The sequence below is a fragment of the Leptosomus discolor genome, chromosome Z (assembly GCF_034619465.1).
Source record: "Leptosomus discolor isolate bLepDis1 chromosome Z, bLepDis1.hap2, whole genome shotgun sequence".
Taxonomy (NCBI): domain Eukaryota; kingdom Metazoa; phylum Chordata; class Aves; order Leptosomiformes; family Leptosomidae; genus Leptosomus; species Leptosomus discolor.
The window spans coordinates 39,205,128-39,223,468 of NC_141419.1; the positions used below are offsets into that span (position 1 = coordinate 39,205,128).

At 38.1% G+C, this 18,341-nt stretch overlaps 1 protein-coding gene across 4 annotated transcripts in view; it reads right to left on the reverse strand.

Annotated features, from left to right (window-relative positions):
- Window positions 1-18,341, reverse strand: part of UBQLN1 (ubiquilin 1) — a 29,077-nt gene that overhangs the window by 6,125 nt on the left and 4,611 nt on the right. For 2 of the 4 annotated variants that reach the window (XM_086479257.1, XM_086479256.1), the window contains exons 2-8: window positions 10,745-10,896; window positions 6,508-6,623; window positions 5,078-5,340; window positions 4,146-4,304; window positions 3,270-3,513; window positions 2,646-2,788; window positions 1,498-1,581 (exon numbers count right to left, since the gene is read on the reverse strand). In XM_086479257.1, the coding sequence (XP_086335383.1) occupies window positions 1,498-1,581; window positions 2,646-2,788; window positions 3,270-3,513; window positions 4,146-4,304; window positions 5,078-5,340; window positions 6,508-6,623; window positions 10,745-10,896 (1,161 nt within the window). The remainder of the gene's footprint in view (window positions 1-1,497; window positions 1,582-2,645; window positions 2,789-3,269; window positions 3,514-4,145; window positions 4,305-5,077; window positions 5,341-6,507; window positions 6,624-10,744; window positions 10,897-18,341) is intronic. The other 2 variants (XM_086479259.1, XM_086479258.1) reach the window with 1 other exon arrangement.

Sequence of the window (18,341 nt, forward strand, 5' to 3'; positions counted from 1 at the left end):
CATTCATCGCTTGGATTTTTATCTGCCTGATAGCTACAAGTCAGAGAATAACTAAAGATATAGCTGGAAAAGTTCTCTCGGATTTTAAAGAAAACATTTTTGGGTTCTCCAGAGAAAGCTGCTGCAACTGCTTTAAGAAAATATTTAAATTGATATTTGGACCTGTTTTACAGAAACAGTGGTCCAATAATTCTCAGAGCACTTCGGTGACCTGGATCTTGTCTCTATGAACATTATTAATCTCAGCTGTTAAGCAGCAGCAATTCTTTCCTAGTTCTGCTGGGCAACTGCCCTTTATTGCAAAAGATGCCTTCCATTATGCAGAGGAACATTCCATGGTTTCTGTCACTCAATCCCATAATATAAACACCAGTAGATAAGCAGGGAAGTACAAGCTGCAATACGGGCAACATTCTGAGAATAGCCAGCGTATTTGTCCACTTTACTTCACCTGCTAATGCTGCTGATCACCTGACCTAACATAGTGAACACAACAGAAAATTAGCTGTGCAGATAAACCCCAAGGTGATACAGACAGAAGCAGATACCCAAAGGACACAGAAATAATTCCTACTATGGCATCATACATTACCATTTATTCAGATTTCAAAACATACATGTGATACCAGCTCCTCTGATGCTACTGAGTCATCACAAAGCAGTGGCATTATGAAACACTACAGCCATTCATGTGGTTGAAAAACTTTGAACAGTTTCTTCTGAACACTGAATTTGTGACTAATTTATGTATGTGTTAATTATTTTACTCATAAAACTGTCTATGTGCAACCAGATCTTGGCAACACATAAATTTACTCTGATTTGCAAGGACGGCCTAATGATGGAACTCATGCACTGGATTAAGTTTCCAACTCTTAAAAAAAAATATCTTACTTGCTCCTACTTCGGGAATACAGTACCACTGCATACTGTGGCAGCTAATACCAAGCAGATACCCTGGCTGCAAGCGCAATGTTGTTAAGAGGGGAAGGCTGTGCTAGTGCAGTCTTTACAGGCAAAAAACTTCAGAACCCACTTCTTCTGAATTAGGTACTGACTCGGGTCTTTCAAGGCATGCTGTAAGATCTCTTTCTCAAATACTCAAGGCAGGTTTGAAGAGGTACCAGAAAAGTGAAACTTTTTTCTAGTAGTGGGAAAAGCACTAATCTTATTTATTTGCAAAACAAATCATGTTGCAAACAGGTGTTCTCTGGCTGGTGTACAGTAACAATTATTCCTTCTAAGCAAAGAAGCAAGAGCAAATCTAAGTAGCTGTCCTAGCCACAGACAAAAAAATCCATTAAACTTTTGCTTAACTTTTGAAAGGAATGGAGACATTAAGCAAGAGTTTATTATCAAGACACAGTCTAATTTGATTTCTAAAACCAATGAGAATATATTACAGAATCTAGCTTTTAGCCAAATCAGACAGACACCAGTTTATTTAAATTATTGCTCACTGACTTGCAGACATTAACAGCTAGTATCTCATCTTACTTGCTGAAGGAAAGTAGGAAGTTGTTGTCTCATTTGTTCCTGAAGTTGGGGATTTCCAGCAAATAAAGGATTATTCAACATCATCTATGGGACAAAAATATTTAACTTCAAAGATCAAGCAGTAAAAACCACAGGGGGTCTTAAGACAGCTACTTACACAATAAAAGTCTACAAAAATAACCTCACAGAATAACAATGAACTACTACTCCTTTGGCCAAAACTTGTTATGAACCACCAGCCTGAACACACTGAAGGTTTTTTGGGGGTGCTTTGTTTGTTTGTTTGGGTGTTTGGGTCAGGGTTATTTTTGGTGTGTGGGTTTTTGGGGGGTTGTTTTGTTTTGGGTTTTTGTTGTTTGTTTTCTATTGTTGTTGTTTTCATTTTGTTTCGTTGGGGTTTTTTAATCTTTTAAGTGAATGAATTGCCAGATACTTGCCAAGACAACATCACTTGTATTACAAGAAAATCCTTTTCTGCTGAACCTTCACTACAGATCTAAGCGACAGCTTCACCTGAAGTGAAGGAAATTTTCCAAGTGAGTATTTAATACAGAAAAGATATCATTTTTTTAATCTCAGTTCAGAACTTGACTTCAGATATTACTGCTTTAATTAAAATTTGAAAGCACTTCTATGATACCATTGACAAAACAGCATCTGCACTTTTACAGTGAGCACAGGTCACAAAAGAGGAATTAAAACCAGAATAATGCCTAGATAAGGCACCATCTCTCCTCTCTTCACTTCTCCCAGGCTAGTGGGGCTATTTATTACTGGTAGATTTATCTTAATTTACAACCAAAGCACTTGTCTTCTCTAACTCATTCTGATGCTGGGTCACAAGTTCAGGGCTGTACAAAACATACACAAACTTCCAAGTTATCTTAGAAGCATGCCTGGCGTGATGTGCAACTACAAACGAAGAAGCTTACTCAATTTAACTGTTTAATATTAATTGTTAAACATTAAGTAGATAATAATTTCAGTGAGTCAGGGATCAACATTAAAAACTGGGCCATTCACTACAGACAACTGTTGAGATGTTATCACAAATGAAAATTTCACTGTATCAGATTCAAATAATTCCCCCCTCGCCCCTTTTTTTACCTTCAATACACACAATACATTACCACACCAAATGCATTTACCTGTACTGCAAGATCAGGATTCTGGCTTAATGACTGCATCATGCTTCTCATATAGGGTGCAGACAACATATTCTGCATAAGCTGTGGGTTTTCTGTTATCTGCTGTAATAAGCTCTGCATTCCTGGTGTGTTGAACATACCAGCTTAAAAAAAGTAAAGGTCACTTTAGTAAACATCCTGACTATTATCAGATGAATTAGACTACACCTAGAACCAAGATATAACCGCTTAGTTTCTAAGAGTTTTAGTTCCTGAAATACACCTCAACATGGTTGTGCTTACACAGATGCATCTACCTTAGAAGTTAAGACAGAGGCTGTACCCAACAAGCAGCCCCACTAAGTATCTGCATTATTAGCTGTTTTCACATTTGCCTCCAAACATGAAAAATATTATCATTCATCTAGCAGTTCCCTATCTTTGTTATTTTAAGGCAATGCACAAGTATTATTATCACTCTCAGTTTACTTTCCACGTTTGCTTTTCTACAGGGGATTTTGATACTAGTCAAATGTTCTACAAAAGTAAATACCAATAAAAATTCCAAATCAAAAACTCTTTCTAATGAAAGAAACATTTCAAGCTCCCAAGTATGTAAAAATATACACAACTGCAATAACACACCTCCTAGTCCAGGTCCCAAATTTGGTACAGTTGAGCTCTGCCCTGTACTGCCAGAGGTGCTATTTCCAGCACTACTACTGTCACAGCTCTCACCACCAGTGCTGGTACTTGTCGTGGAAGTCTGCGAACTGGACTGAGGAGCCCAGGGATTTGGTAGAGGATCTCTATTTTCTGTACGAGATGGCTGACTGTCCCCTCCTACTGATGCATTGCTTACTAAAGAAGCAAATGGGTTGCCTCCAAACTGCAGAGGAAGGAAAGCAAACATGTATCATCTACTAAAGCCAACCATTTTTATGTCTCTGTAAACGGTAAGTTACCTTTCCAAAATTACATATGAAGATAAATGTCGATGGTTCTTGGTGAGTTATATTCAGCATTCTACAGTAATTCATTGTAAATAATCTGAAAAGACGTCAATATTGAGATACTAGCATCTCCAAAAAAAAAAAAATAATTTCTTTTTGAAAGCAGTGTTGCTACTACACTGGTATTTTGACCACAGTAAGATTATAACTTGCATACTGGTTTCCAACTTCAAACTTTTTTTTTTCTTTCCATCTTAGGTTCCAAGTTAGCAAACACACCCTTAAAAAAATTTCTGGACCTCAGACTTTTAAGGCAAAGAATTCAAATTTAAGTAACACAGAAATTCATTAACTTTAAAATAGCTTCTCAAACACAAAAAGCAGTAGCTGCACTTCAAGTTTAGAAGAGCACAGAATTTTTAAAGAGCTTTCAATAATAAGAGGCCATGTAGTGACTTCAAGCTTCAAGAAATGTTTTGTCAAGTACATATTTAGAAATTTACATTACTTACATGTTTTTATTTTTAAAAAATATTTACTTTCAGTGGCATTTGCAATGTTTTCTCACCTGTTCCTGTGCTGCATTCAACATTGGCTCCTGAATATCTGTGTACATACGTCTCAAGGCATTGTAGCCACCTGGTATACTTTCAAGGTTGCTCAGGGCTCGGTCTTGGTTTCGCATCATTTCCTGCATCATTGCAGGGTTTCTAGCAAGTTCTAGTGTCTAGGGAAGTGGAACGTTTAATCTGTATTAATAAGAAATCCATTCTAAAGTGAAAACGTCAGCATTTGGAAATATCTCACTTCCCACTGTCTAATCCAGTTTGAAATTACAATTAAAGCCAAGTCAAGATGTCAGTTTAGCGGAAGTAAACCGAATTTGTTATTTAGTCAGTATTATACCACAATTGCCACTATGCTGGTTGGGTCAGTAAGCACTGGCCAAACAGAAGAAAAGCCTTGCATGAACTATTCTTTTCTTTTCAACAGACAGCCTATAATATTAACTTTAAAATAAATACCTACCTTTTCAAAAGCATCTATTTGTTTTTTGATACCTTCTGCCACACAGCATATCTTACGTACCATCTAATTTTAAAAGATCAGAAGAGCCCACAGCTAGATAGAATTAAAATACGTAGTATTTTGGGGAATTACTACTTTTGGTAAACTTATTGTTGGCTACAGAACAGAAGGTTTCAAGCGTACACAGAGACATCCAGCTCTGCTCTCAGAAGACTTGATTACTGATGCACAGTCTTCAATGTCTTTCAAAACTATGCTGCATATTTTCTGAATTATCAGCCTATTTCAGACATTAACAACTAGAAATATAAACATAAGTTGCCTACAGTGACCTTTTATGGATTTTCTAACAAGACTAAATACTTCAAGAATGTTTAAGCACTCAACTAAGCATGTCCAATTCCTGCTCTGCTGTTCATAGTTACAGTATAATCAAAGGTCATGAACTTAAGATGAGATCCTTCTACATACCTGTCTCATTATATCTGGATTATTCAGCATGTGACTGATTTCTGGATTTCTCTGTATCAGTTGTTGCATTTGAGGGTTAGCCATAATTAACTGCCTCATCAGGTCAGGATTTGAAAGCATGCTCTGAACAAATGGATTTTCCATTATCTGAACCATCATTTCTGGGTTGGACATAAGTTGCCGTTGCATCTGACTTTGCAACTCTGAAAAGTTTGATGTATTTAAGCCCAGGCTACTCAGACCCGCCAAACCTCCGAGGCCACCTTTAAGAGGATGAAAAAAATATAATTGAACTTTCAGCTTCTAGTATACTTCTAAACACATCCAGGTTCTTTCTCAATACAAAATACTTTAACATATCCCACACTTCAAATGAAAATGAATGGTAAGTCCATCTTTGCAAGGCTGTTCAAGTGTTATCCAATGAGTTTGCTTCTTTAAATAGCATGACAACTAAAAATCCAACAAACTGCATCAGAAGTATGACTTGTTACAATTCTAACAGCTCTTCTCATTTTCCATAGCTAAGATGCAAGCGACGTTTGACTTTTGGGGTCTTAGGTTCCCACCACCACCCCCAGCAACACTTTCCAATGCATTTATAATAATTGTTTGTCTGTCTCTTCTTGGTTAGACTACAACCAAGAGAGATCTCACAGTTTGACTCATATTCCCTACTGTAATTACAAGCAGAGCTCCTCTTCTTACTAATGCACCAAGAACTAATTATGCTTTGAATTCCCCTCCTTTGCTGCGTCCAAACAAAAAGTTTCAGAAGGTACTAGTCAGTCTGAAGAACCGTGTACACCTAAGAAAGCAATTGCTTACTGCAGTTAGCTCTTCCAATTCCACCTCTTCCCCAACCTCCAAAAGCAAATTAGAGATGAAAAAGAATGAACCAAAAACCTTCACTGTGATTATGGAAATAGTATTTTTAAGTCAGACTGTAGCCTCTTTATTCATGAGAGAGAAGACTGATGATGCTATCAGAATTGGAACCTGAGAAATACTGAATTGTAAGTTTAGCAGCAATTTTGTTACTTTTGTTCCAGGTGTTGCCTTCATGTTACAGGTCCAAATTCATCAACACGCTCCTCACAGCAATTCAGAAGCACTTCTAAGGAGCACAAGGACACAGAAGGAGTTTCATTACCCATAGTGCCAGAATATAACATCAGTGGCGCCTTACTAGTGAAGGTGAAACAGCACAAGTCTGAAGTTCTGTACCTAAAATTAAGGAAACCGCTTTCCTCCAATAACTTACTGATCAGAAACCTTCTACAACCACTACCACAGATATCTGTAATCAGTTTTTTGGGTGATACGTGTGTTTGTGGGTTTTTTTGAAGTTTGTAAAGAATAACGCTCCAGGAACAATTACCTGAATCCAAAAGAAGATACCCACCATGCTACCTAACAAATATTCTTACCCAAGCCAAAAGGGTTACTATTTGTGGAAGGTGGTGTTGAGGTACTACTGCTTGATGTTGATGTGGTAGCAGTACTCCCAGTGGTGTTTGTTTGTTGAGCGGGGTGGTCTTGTGATCTAAAAAAGCAAGTTTAAAAGTTGCAAATTTAACAAGTTAATTTAAATAATACCATTAAATACAGGAATCCTATCATACTTGAAAATCTTAATTTATATTTTGATTCTTTCTCAAAAATCACACTAGATCTCCAGATGGCTTCCTGTAACAAATCTTTCTCAGACATCTGTAATGTCATCAGTTTTTCAGAACAGTAGTTTGAGACATTACAAAAATGGATGCAGCCATTACCACCTTCTCAACCTATCTCCAGGATGCTCGCCAACAAATTGTTTCCTCTGTCCTTACCTTGATTTAAGGATCCTTGCCTTATTCCACTATACTCAAATACTACTGATTACATGCCTGGGGCTTAAAGAAATACAGCCAAGCAAGATTTAATGTCAGATTTATTTCATGCCACATCTTTAATAGGGTGCTTTACTAAATGTGAAATTCAGTTAACGTTTTATTTCATTAGAAGACAAAATCAGAATCTCAATAACCTTTAAGACTTAAAGAACAGGGTAAAAACGTAGTTACACAAAGTTAAAGCCAGCATAATTTAGCACAGGCACTAATTCTGCCCAAGTCCTGTACTCACCACACCTTCCTACTGCAGAGGCATAAACATGGATGCTGCCATGTAGTCAGAGAGATCAAGGAACCGAGCTTGTGTAAAGCTAACCTGACCTCTCCTCAAAAGAAAAGAGGCTAGTTTGAAACCCAAATCAGTTCTCCAGTCTGGTTCAACAATCAATCTCATAAAAGCCTGCATTTGCAGAACTACAGTGTAAAATAACTTGTAGAAACTACGAATTCAGACCTCACACAATACAAAGATTTGAGGATTCGACAGTACATTAGATTTCATACCTCAGTTCATCTCAGAGTAACCTTCTACTGTAATAAAATTCTGTGCTTGTTTTGCTAAAGCAAAGGCTGGGGTGGGAGGGGGAAACACAATCAAAAAACTCTGAACAAACTAACCAAAAAACCCAAGCCTGAACAATGTCTCAGGCCCAGAAGCTTCTCTGAAGTTTCTAAGAGTTCTCTGATTCCAAGCTAAACATCAGCCACCAAAACCACAGACAGAAACCAAAGGAACAATGAAATACTTCACACACTTTGCAAGTTCTTTCAAACCAGCTTATAAGTAGCCCATCTCCTGGTATACCCTGCTGATCTGACCAGCATTCTTATAAATAGGTAAATAAAATGTGGCATGCCAAGTCATGAAGGTATAGGATGCCATGGGACCAAATCATCTCATTCAAGTTCTTACTGATGTTCCAGGTGTGAAGAAGCAGAAACAAATTTGAGTCCAGAAGATCTAACAGTTCTTCTAAAACTCAAGTCCATATTGATTCCTATGAATTAATTTTTTTGCTTATTTTATTTTGTATTCCTTTGTTTAGGTCTACCAAAAGACACACAGATTCTGTTGGATGAAAATCTGTTTTAAAGGAAACCTTTCAGGCAGAGACTAACAATCCAGAAAGGGAATACCTGGATACTTGGCTTTGACATAAGCTGTCCTGACATAAGGCATCAGGTGAAACTCTGGGCTTCTGAGTAAAACAAGCATTAATACTCTGTAACATTAACAGCAGCTGCAAACTTCGAACACAAGATGACTACCATTAGACAGGCAGCTGTAACTTCAATGAGGAACACTGTAGACTGTAAATCAACCATGGATATTCTGCTAGAGATACTTGGTTTCCTTTGGTTTATAAAACACATACATCTTTCCTCCATAAGCAAAAGGAAAATAATAAGCATAAAACCCTATTTGGTTTTTCAACCGAAAAACTATTTCAAGAGGCAACTCTACGTCTTCATGTAACAGACAAGAAAGGTTCTCAAAGCAGGACAGAAAAGCAGACGAGACTCAAAATTTGCAGTTCATAGTGCTTCTATGGAAACCGGAGGTATACACCGTCAAGATAATCGTTTGACTGTGAAGTCTGTCAGCCTCAAGTCTTTGAGTGAAATTCTTGTGAAGTGCACATCATCTTTTATATCCACTGTGCCATTGCGTTTCCTCCTGTTGCATGTGAACAAATTATACATGTTGACTTGGAACTCTGTATTCAGAAATTGAGAGCATCTTCACTGCCCATTGCTAACCACTCGCTGCTACTCTGACACTGTATAGGCCAGGTTACAAGATTACACTGGAAGCCTGTATCATTCTGGAAAATCTAGCACATTAATAAACCCATCTTTTTTCAGCAAGGATTGCGTGGGATATATGAGGATTCCTATTTGAAAGTTACACATCTAATAGTTTAGAAGGCAAAAGATTACCATCAGATCTAGTTTTGGAAAAGAACTTTTATTTATTCAGATATATGGCAGCTACAGTAGCAACAACGGCCAACAGAAAAGTAATGGCATAGTGCAAAGTAGTTGGGTACAATGCAATCTTGATATTCATAGCCAAAAATCAGCACTTGCCAGGCCACCCTGGCAGGGTCCAAGTTGTGCCTGCTAGGTCAAGCATAAAATCCAGGTATTTTAATAAAAATACTGAGATGGTTCAGGACAATGTTATACTTTCTCAAAGGTGATTTTCATTGTGCTGGCAATTCTCTTCAGGTCTTAGGAGAATATTTTCAGTTTATTCTGAAAACATTACTGCCTCATTTGAAGATAGGGTAGACACGTGCATAGGGTCTGTAGTTTTGTTTGTACTTCCTTGTCTGAGACATGATTAAGACATTCTGAAGATAATAGTAATACACTGTTCTACAATTATTCAAAAAAGTGGGAGTGAGGGGAGACGTGGAGTACAATGCTGACAGGACCAAGGCAGACACCAAAAATTGCCCCAAAGCCATAAATGTGGCATTGTGCACGGGTGATCCTTTGCCTAGAGGCAAAGTTCAAGAAGGTACGAGAGACTGGTACTGCTATTTCAGTACGTATAGCTACTGTGGGTCTAGCCTATGAACCCTCTGAAGGCTGTGCAAGTCAAAAGCATCCTGCTATCACCACTCATGAAGCCTCTCTGCCACACTCAAGACCACAAGCAAAAAAAAAAAAGCATTAGTCACAATAACAGCAGAATTCTACTTTAGATGCATGAAGCACAAAACTGCAGTATTAGATAATGCTGCTTACAAGATTGGGATGGCTATCAGGCCTAAATTTCAGGCTGGAGAGGCATAGGGCAGTGAAGGGAGACCTCTGCCAGTGCAAACAAAAGTGGTTTGATAGAGACATGACTCCAGGACAGAGAAGACAGTCCCACCAGGATGTGAGCATGGAACTGAAGACATCAATTTCAACAGATGCCCAGTACATTTAATGATAATGCTGCTAGTAGGCCTTTGTGACTTCGGGAGGCCTGGAAACAGAAAACATATTTCCTTTCTCTCCTAAGCTCCATGCTCTTTCCTTCATCACCTGACATCTTCCCACAGGAGGAGATCCTCACTACAAACAGCAAAGACTTAAGTACAACAGGAGCAAGAACACTTTGTGTTAATGACTAAGCAAACTAGATTCATGTGAGTATGTATTACTACTTGCTGAAAGGATTTTTTTAGCTGAGCCTTTTCCCTCTGGGCACTTCACATGATGTAATTTCCAGATGACACAGCTCAACTGATGCAACTTTCTCATCATCATTTTGAAGTTGCCTCACCAAAATAAAACAAACAAACAAAAAGACCTTAAAATCCAAATCTTTCTGTTCAGCCAGATAAATTAGTTGCACTAAAGCAGTCCTCCCATAAAATTTTTTTTTTCTTGTTTTACCTGCACAGTGAGTAAGGATTCATTGCAAGTTTTCATGCATGAAAACCAAAGCTGCACAATGTATCTTTATGGATAGTAAGAGCTGACATCTAAGAACTGCGGAGCCAAAACAGAGCCAGCACTCAGCACGAAAACCAAGAAGTTAAACAATAAAAAAGCAAGAGACTTGCATTTAGAAACAGTAATGCAATTAAAATACAAAATACAAAGAAAAGAGCACTAATTTCAGACTGTTACTCTACATCAACCATGACTATGGAGCTGATTAAAGTGATTTAGTCAAATCTAGGTTTGCCCAACAGAAAGCTGTTAAGAATTCAGAGTATTTTTACTTCTTAGAGGTAAACAGACGATACGTCGTCAGTAAGGTTACCTGTTTTGTGTTTTGATAACCAGGTGAACAGTGAGTCCATCATGAATTCCATGCTGAGTCAAAGTATCTTGATCTTTCAGAATTTTCCCAGCAAATATCAACACAAGCTGATCAGTGTGGGACTTGAAACGCTTAGAGATTTCTTCCTTGAACTAAACAAAAAAGTTAATATCATACATTTATGTACTTGAATACTGAACTGCAACTTTTTAATCATTTAAGGACAAGTTATTTTGACCACATTTAATGTATTACTCCACTTGCACTGCACATTCTGTTTTACACAATCTAGAAATATTTTATTTCTCAAGTTTTTGTCCATAGGAAGATGGGAAATAGTTATTTCTTTTTTGTACAATAAAAATCAGAAGAGTATGAACTGGGGATGGAAGATAAGATACAGCAAGATCTCATGTTATATAACTAGCAATAACAATCTGATTCCACTTAAAGACTACTGTGGCTTCAATCAGGCATGCATCCATGACAATAAATATATACTAGTATACATACCAGATACATACATACTGTAAAGCATCCATACGATTATATACTAGTAAGTATACATTCACATATATATATATGCACACGCGTGCTACTGAAGCCATCAATTGCTGAAGGACTGAAGATGCAATGTCACAAGTACGATGAATCTGTCTACGCTTTTACTGGAACTGAACAGAGAAGTATCCTCTCCTGTCAGCCATATTTTTGCTGTTTTCCATGTGTCAAAACTAGCAAACCTTTCTACACAGGCAAAAGTTACCTCTCAGGTGGCTCTGCTTTTTCATTCAACATATGACATAGCTAACTGAAATGTGGTTGCAGCCTAGGGTATGGCGAACAGCCACATCCTTCAGCTGACCAGGAAATCATATCCTCATTAACATAACTGAACATGGAAGCCTACTTCTTGCCTTCCTAGCCAATAATAACCAGGTTGTGCTTTGACTGAGATTTATTATTTAGAACAATGCTCTCACCAAAAGCAAAAAATGCACAAAACTTAAAAAGGAAGATATCCAAGAAAAAAAAAAATCTAAGGAATGACTTGATTATAAGAAAGCCAGACACATTTATTCAACAATACTAGTCAGTAGTCTATTTTTAAAACTATCCCAGACAGTTCTTAAGTCCTTCAGAAGTTCACACTATTTAACATTTTAAAATTAAGTTGACCGTACTACTTTAAAAAACATCCCACACATCCTAGGGAATTTTCACTCCATATAGGAAAATAAAATATTAAATCATGCAATTATTTATTCATAACTACATTTTATAACAGGCAGGACTAAAAAAGGTAAAATCCCACTGTATTAAGCTTTGAAGGTGAGTCTCTATTTGAAAGTGCTTATAGTACAGGAAGAGAAAAAAACATGGTTAAAAAAATAAGAGAGTCTCAGAGACAACAGAGGTAAAAACTCTCTGTGTGTTTGGGTAGGAAGTTGTCCTTGATTAGTTAAAAGGCTACTCACGCAGAGGTAGTTCCAGTTCTTGGGGAAAAAACTTTTAAGTCAGCCTTTACATCAGCAATATTTAGACTTGCAAGTATTCCAGAAAGTCACCCCTCCCCAAAGTGGGTTACTTACCTGAATTACTGCTGATCTGACATGTTTATCTAGTCTGTTCTGAGGTCCCCAGTGACTTTTTTCCCCAAAAAACCTATGCCAGTGTTTCACTATCCGATTTCTTCGTTGTGCTGCCCACAGTGGACAATGCAAACAGATTGTTGTTCTCCTTAGAATAAAGGGTTGCAGTAAGGCTAATCTTTCCTTGAGGGTTGTTCTCTAATCCAATCATTCCCACCACTCTTTGGATTTTCAAATACAATTACACCATTCCATAATGTGGAGCTCAAAACTGGCCAAAATATTCCACACTAGTTCTTATCCATACTTAGCGAAACAACAGGACAAACCCCACATCCTGCAAGTTGTATTCCTATTTATAAGAAAACGTGAGAAATCCATGTGGGAAAATGTTAATGTAACAGTGCTGACTTATTTTAACAGCTATAAACTCTAGACCTTTTCCTGCAGAGCAACTGTTCAGGCAGTTGCTTCCTATTCTACATTCTTCTGGTTAATTATTCTTAATAGGCATTCCAAAGTAACATAAAAACAGCACAACTACTCAGAATTTGCTACAAAACTAAGGCATAAGAATAAAGGACTACCATACTGTGCCAAACCAAAGAGTAATGTCATTCACCCAGACTCATTTATTATTGTATTTTCCACAATATGTTGTAACAGCGAGATCCACAACTTACCTGTCATCAGAAGGATGATGCTGTAGTATAAACAATATTCATAGAATCACAAGAATATCTCAAGTTGGAAGAGACCCATAAGGATCATTGAGTCTGACTCCCTGCTCCTCGCAGGACTCCCTACAACTAAATCATATGACTAAGCATCGTCCAGATGCTCCTTGAACTCTGACAGACTTGGTGCTGCGACCACTTCCCTAGGGAATCTGTTCCAGTGACTGACCACCCTCTCAGTGAAGAACCTTTTCCTAATGCCCAACCTGAGCTTCTCCTGATGCAGCTTCATTCCATTTCCTCATGTCCTATCACTGGTCACCAGAGAGAGATCAGCACCTTCCCCTCCGCTGCCCAACTTGAGGGGGTTGTAGACTGCAGTGAGGTCACCCCTCAGCCTTCTCTTCTCCAAACTGAACAAGACAAGAGACCTCAGCCGCTCCTTGTAAATCTTGCCCTCAAGGCCTTTCAACACCTTAGTGGTCCTCCTCTGGACATACTCTAATAGTCTGATGTCCTTCTTCAAATTACTTTCTCTTAAATCAAAGTCAGGGAAACAAAATCCCATTTATAGAACACAACCAAACAGTATCTAATATTACTAGTATACAGGCATTGAAGGCTATACACTTCTTTTTCCCTGCTTGCATGTAATGCTATTTAGATGATCTGCAAAAACACCACAGTAAGACATGAATGTAACAGCCAATGTACCAGGACCCCCAAAACAACCCTACAGTAACATACATCCATGATGCAGATGCACAATATATTTCTTTCCAGTCACAATAATAACACTGTCAAGAATATTGAGCCCATTTTGGCTGAGGCATATTTACATAACAAGCCCAAGTGAGATGCAAAAAGAGTTGGCTCTCTTCATCAGCTTCACTTGCATTCAGGACAACCTTGGGACTTCTGAAGTGATAAGGTATAAGCAGGACCAAGCCCTCTGTTTGACACTTCATTCACAGAAGATTACCACGCGAAACATAAGTTACCACGCAAGATACTTTCCAATAGAGTCTGCTGATCAGTGTTAACAGTTAAAGACACCATTAATAACAGATTAGGTCCACACACTTTATTTTTTTGCTGAGACAGGAAAAGAATCTTCTACACATTTGTAAAACAGAATCCCAAAAGCATTTTCAATACATGTGAGTGTGAGGTTTTTTTAATTGTCAGCATCTAATATGTTGCTTCAGGGGGGCGGGGGGGAGAAACAAACCTTAAAAATCACAACACAAATAAGTCAGTCTTCAGCATCACCTGATCTCTACCAATACTGGAAGGTGATTAGCCTTAGGTCAGAGTTTGGCACAAGTCACTACTGTTTGCACTCTGAAATAAATTCAAGGATGGTGGAAGAAAAGACTCTTCACCACCCTCTGGGGGTTAACACCTACCTTCAGTATTCTCAGTCTCTCACTTTTAATGTTAACTGAACTGCAAGACCATTCCCCCATAGTAAAGGGGAAAATCCAGAAGTTTCTTTAAATTCAGACAGTGAAAAGACAAGAGAAATGACTGGCAATTACATTCTTACTCCCACAGACCTTATCCATGTAGTTTTTATAGGACTCCACCACTCTTTACTGGCATCAAATAATTTGGGGCATAAGGTGCTATAGCACTACACTAACGAAAGACAGCATAAACAGTGAAGACAACTATCTCAGTTTTCTTTTCTCCAACAGAACTGTAAACATTAATCTAGTATGTATTGCCTCAGAGCCTCAAATTAAACACACACAATCAATAGCAAAGGGAATAAAGGAAATGAGATTTTGATGATGGGAATTAATACATATATAGGCAGTTTTAAGAAAAAAACCAAACAGTATTGTTTAAATCTTAAGTTTGTACGAGTGAACTAAATAACCCTATCCGTAAATTACAGTTAAAATACTTTGTGACCTGGGAAAACCAAAAGCAGAAAGAGTTCAAAGCATCACTGGCTAGAAACTACAAGAATTCCTGTCCAATTCTCCTATCGCACTGACTCTTCCTTTTTATGAAGAAGCAACATTTGAAGCAATTGTTTCAGCTGATTTGCTTTACTGTTGTAAAATAGAAGTTTTACTTCATTGTAGTAATATTAGGTATTGTGGTATTACAAAGGTGTTCAGTTATACCCAAGCACAGAAATGGACTTTAAGTTGTAAAAATAAAGAATGTTTCACCATACCCAACACCTACCACATTCACGGAAACTAGTTCATTGTACTACTCTAGTAACTGAATACAATAAAAGAAACGTAAAATGATGTCAATTTTAGACACGATTATTAGACAAATCAGTGGAGAGGAACACAATGTGAATCAGACTGAAACACAAGACTAACATCTAGACAGAGGCCTGGTCTCCCCAGGGAGAAAAGGAGAAAGCATTCTTAACCAGAGCAAATTAATTCAAGGTCACAGCCTCCTCAAATCATGCCATCTTACAGAGTTGATACAAATTAGAGCAAATCTAAAGCTAGTGTCATTGAAAAGCCTTGCCCACATTACCACTTACTTGTTTCTATTAACTTTTTTTGTTGTTTTTAAAGGACAGGAACAGCATAATTTCTCACATTGAGGAACATTCACATTTTTTTAGCAGCACACCAGCACTTCTTGTTTACACTCTCAATTTCCATGTCAAATATCCTCATCTTCACACAACTTTAAAACACTTGGCTAACAAAACCCAGCTTTTTTGTTCCATATTAACACCAAAAAAAAAGGCTCCATGAAGCAAGTTAGGATTTCTATTACACCTGCACAACTTGATTGGCTCTGAATGTTTTTGCAAAGTAGAGGTGTTGATGCTCAGCGCTGAACAAATGCATACTCGTACCTGAGCTAGACAAAGTAAACACTTTGTCACTGAACAAAGCAAATATCTGAGCACACGTGAGTACAACGGCTGACTAAAACTGAGACTGTTTTGCACTGCCACTTTGCAGGGCAGATCCATACTTTAAACATTAACCTATTAACATCTGACAAGCTGGCCTAGGAAGGGTCTGGTAAAAAGTTATCCCAGGCCAAGTAAAAAAATCTTAACCTGCAAACTGTCCTTTGGTACGTTACCATCATATAATGATTCAAAAGCTTTTGCTGAGTCACTCTATGACATCAAAACCAGTAACTGTTAATAACTTTACTATCCATTCACATGACAAAGTGCTGTGAAAGAGGAATAAAAAGAAGAAAACCAAGAGATGAAAAATACTCCCCTAAATCCTCTCAACCTTGGCTTAATAAGACATATTTAAAAAAGAGGCCTCAGGGAATTATCATCCAATTCCCACCGAAAAGTAACAGAAAACGGGCCACTAAACACTGCAACTGCTTTGAAAACACTAAGCTACAATTTTATCTGGACAACAATAAAAAAAAAGTTGCTGACTCTTCCCACACCAAACTATTTTGAACACAGTAGTGAACGACATGGAAGCAAAGGCTTGTATCATGCCCAGCAGGCCCTCAAACAGTTCTACTACAAAATGATTTTTGAATCACATTACCTTGTTGAGGATTGCTCTTTCAAACCACACCCATGATCGTTTACGCTTTCCACTGCCATTCCTGTAACACACTGTTAAGCGTATTAGCCAGACTCTAGCTTTTCTTACACCCACACGCAGCAGTTTCAACAGAGGCTAACTTTGATGAGCTCCAGCTTTCTCTTACACAAGAGAATTAATGGCTACAGGTCTTCTTGACCCAAGAAGCAAGGAACAAAACACGCTCATGGCAATACAAACGCTTATAGCTGTGCTCTCCTTTCCTGATGAATCATACCTGGTAATCTTACGACTATGAATTACAGTGAGTCAGTGAAAACAGGGTTTCATTGCACAATTCTTGGATACTATACAGGAAGGGGTACAAGACTTTGATTTCAAGCAGGAAAGCACTTTTGGCTCGCAGCCCATAGTTTGTAGCAGATAAAGTGTAGCTAGAAAGTGCACCCAAAATTAGGCTTCTATATAGGTGTACTCTGTTTCTCATGGCTCGATGGAGTTACTATCTTCCTGCGCCGTTGCCAATGACCCGTGCTAGTTTCACAATCAAATTATTTCATCAAATCTCTGCAAACAAACCAAGCTCACAAAAAACTCCTCTCAAGAAACAAATTCATATTCTTGATGACCTTACAAGGCTAGCAGCCCAAAAAGGAAAACTGTGGCAGTGCAATTTAGTGGAAAGGGCTCAGGACTCGTGTTCTAGCCAGCTCTATCCATTCCATGCATCCTTCAGCAAGCCACTCCACTCCTCCATGCTTTGACTCAGAAGAAATGGTTAGCAATTCTTCCCTTCTCCATAAAAGCACTTCGCAATGTACTGGTGGAAAGTGTTGTATTTGCAACAGAACTAGTCTGTTCTCTAGCAAGTCACTGAGACTGGAAAAGGGCATAAAATGATCATGTGTAAAATGGGATTCTTGCAATACAGCTCCTTTTTGAGAACCTACCCTGTACTTTCTTTTTCATGGGACAGCATAAGACATTTTATCCTTCAAGCTAAGCGGGAGGAGCTTGGGCAACAGCCATTTTTCTTGAGGAAACACAGAGATGTGAGTTACTGCCGACAGAAGAATTCCTTCTCACCTAACCTTCTAGGTAAGCGTCTTTAAATAGTTTAATTTTGGCAAGTTTGAAATTTAACGTGATACAGAACATAACCATGAGCGGACCACAGACATAATGGCTAACATTCTTTTAGCCTGTCAGTGGTAGAGAACAATTAGCCCCATCAACAACAAGAAGTCTAAATAAAAGCTTTTTTCTCCATGTCACTATGTGTTCCCAGTTCTTAAGGTTTTGACCCAACCTTACTCCCAGATAGTGACCCTTCTCACACAGCCAACGTTTACTGTCACTAGATTGAGATGCTGACTGGGCTGTAAAATAAATATATAGACTACCTTACCATGACACTGGTACCACAGCTGTTCATTCATTTGAATTTTCTCTGCTGTTGGCAGTTTTGAACAGTACACAGGATGATACCTAAAAATTCTGTGACACCCCTGGCCCCTGACTGAGGGTGAGGGATGCTAGCAAAACAAAGCCACGGGAAGTCACAGGAGGAAGGCAGGCCCTGTTTGACATGGACAAAGTTTTAAAAGGATAAAAAAAAAAATTGAAAATAAATCTGTTACTCTGCAGAAAAGTATCTGCACATTTCACAGCATTATTTACATAGGTGTACTTATTTTACTCTATCTGCCAGTCATGTATCAGAAAACACTTGCCATGTACTATGGTTAGACAACTGATACTTTCATCTTACATCTAAGCCAACTGTCAGGAAAGTCAATATACCTTCTTC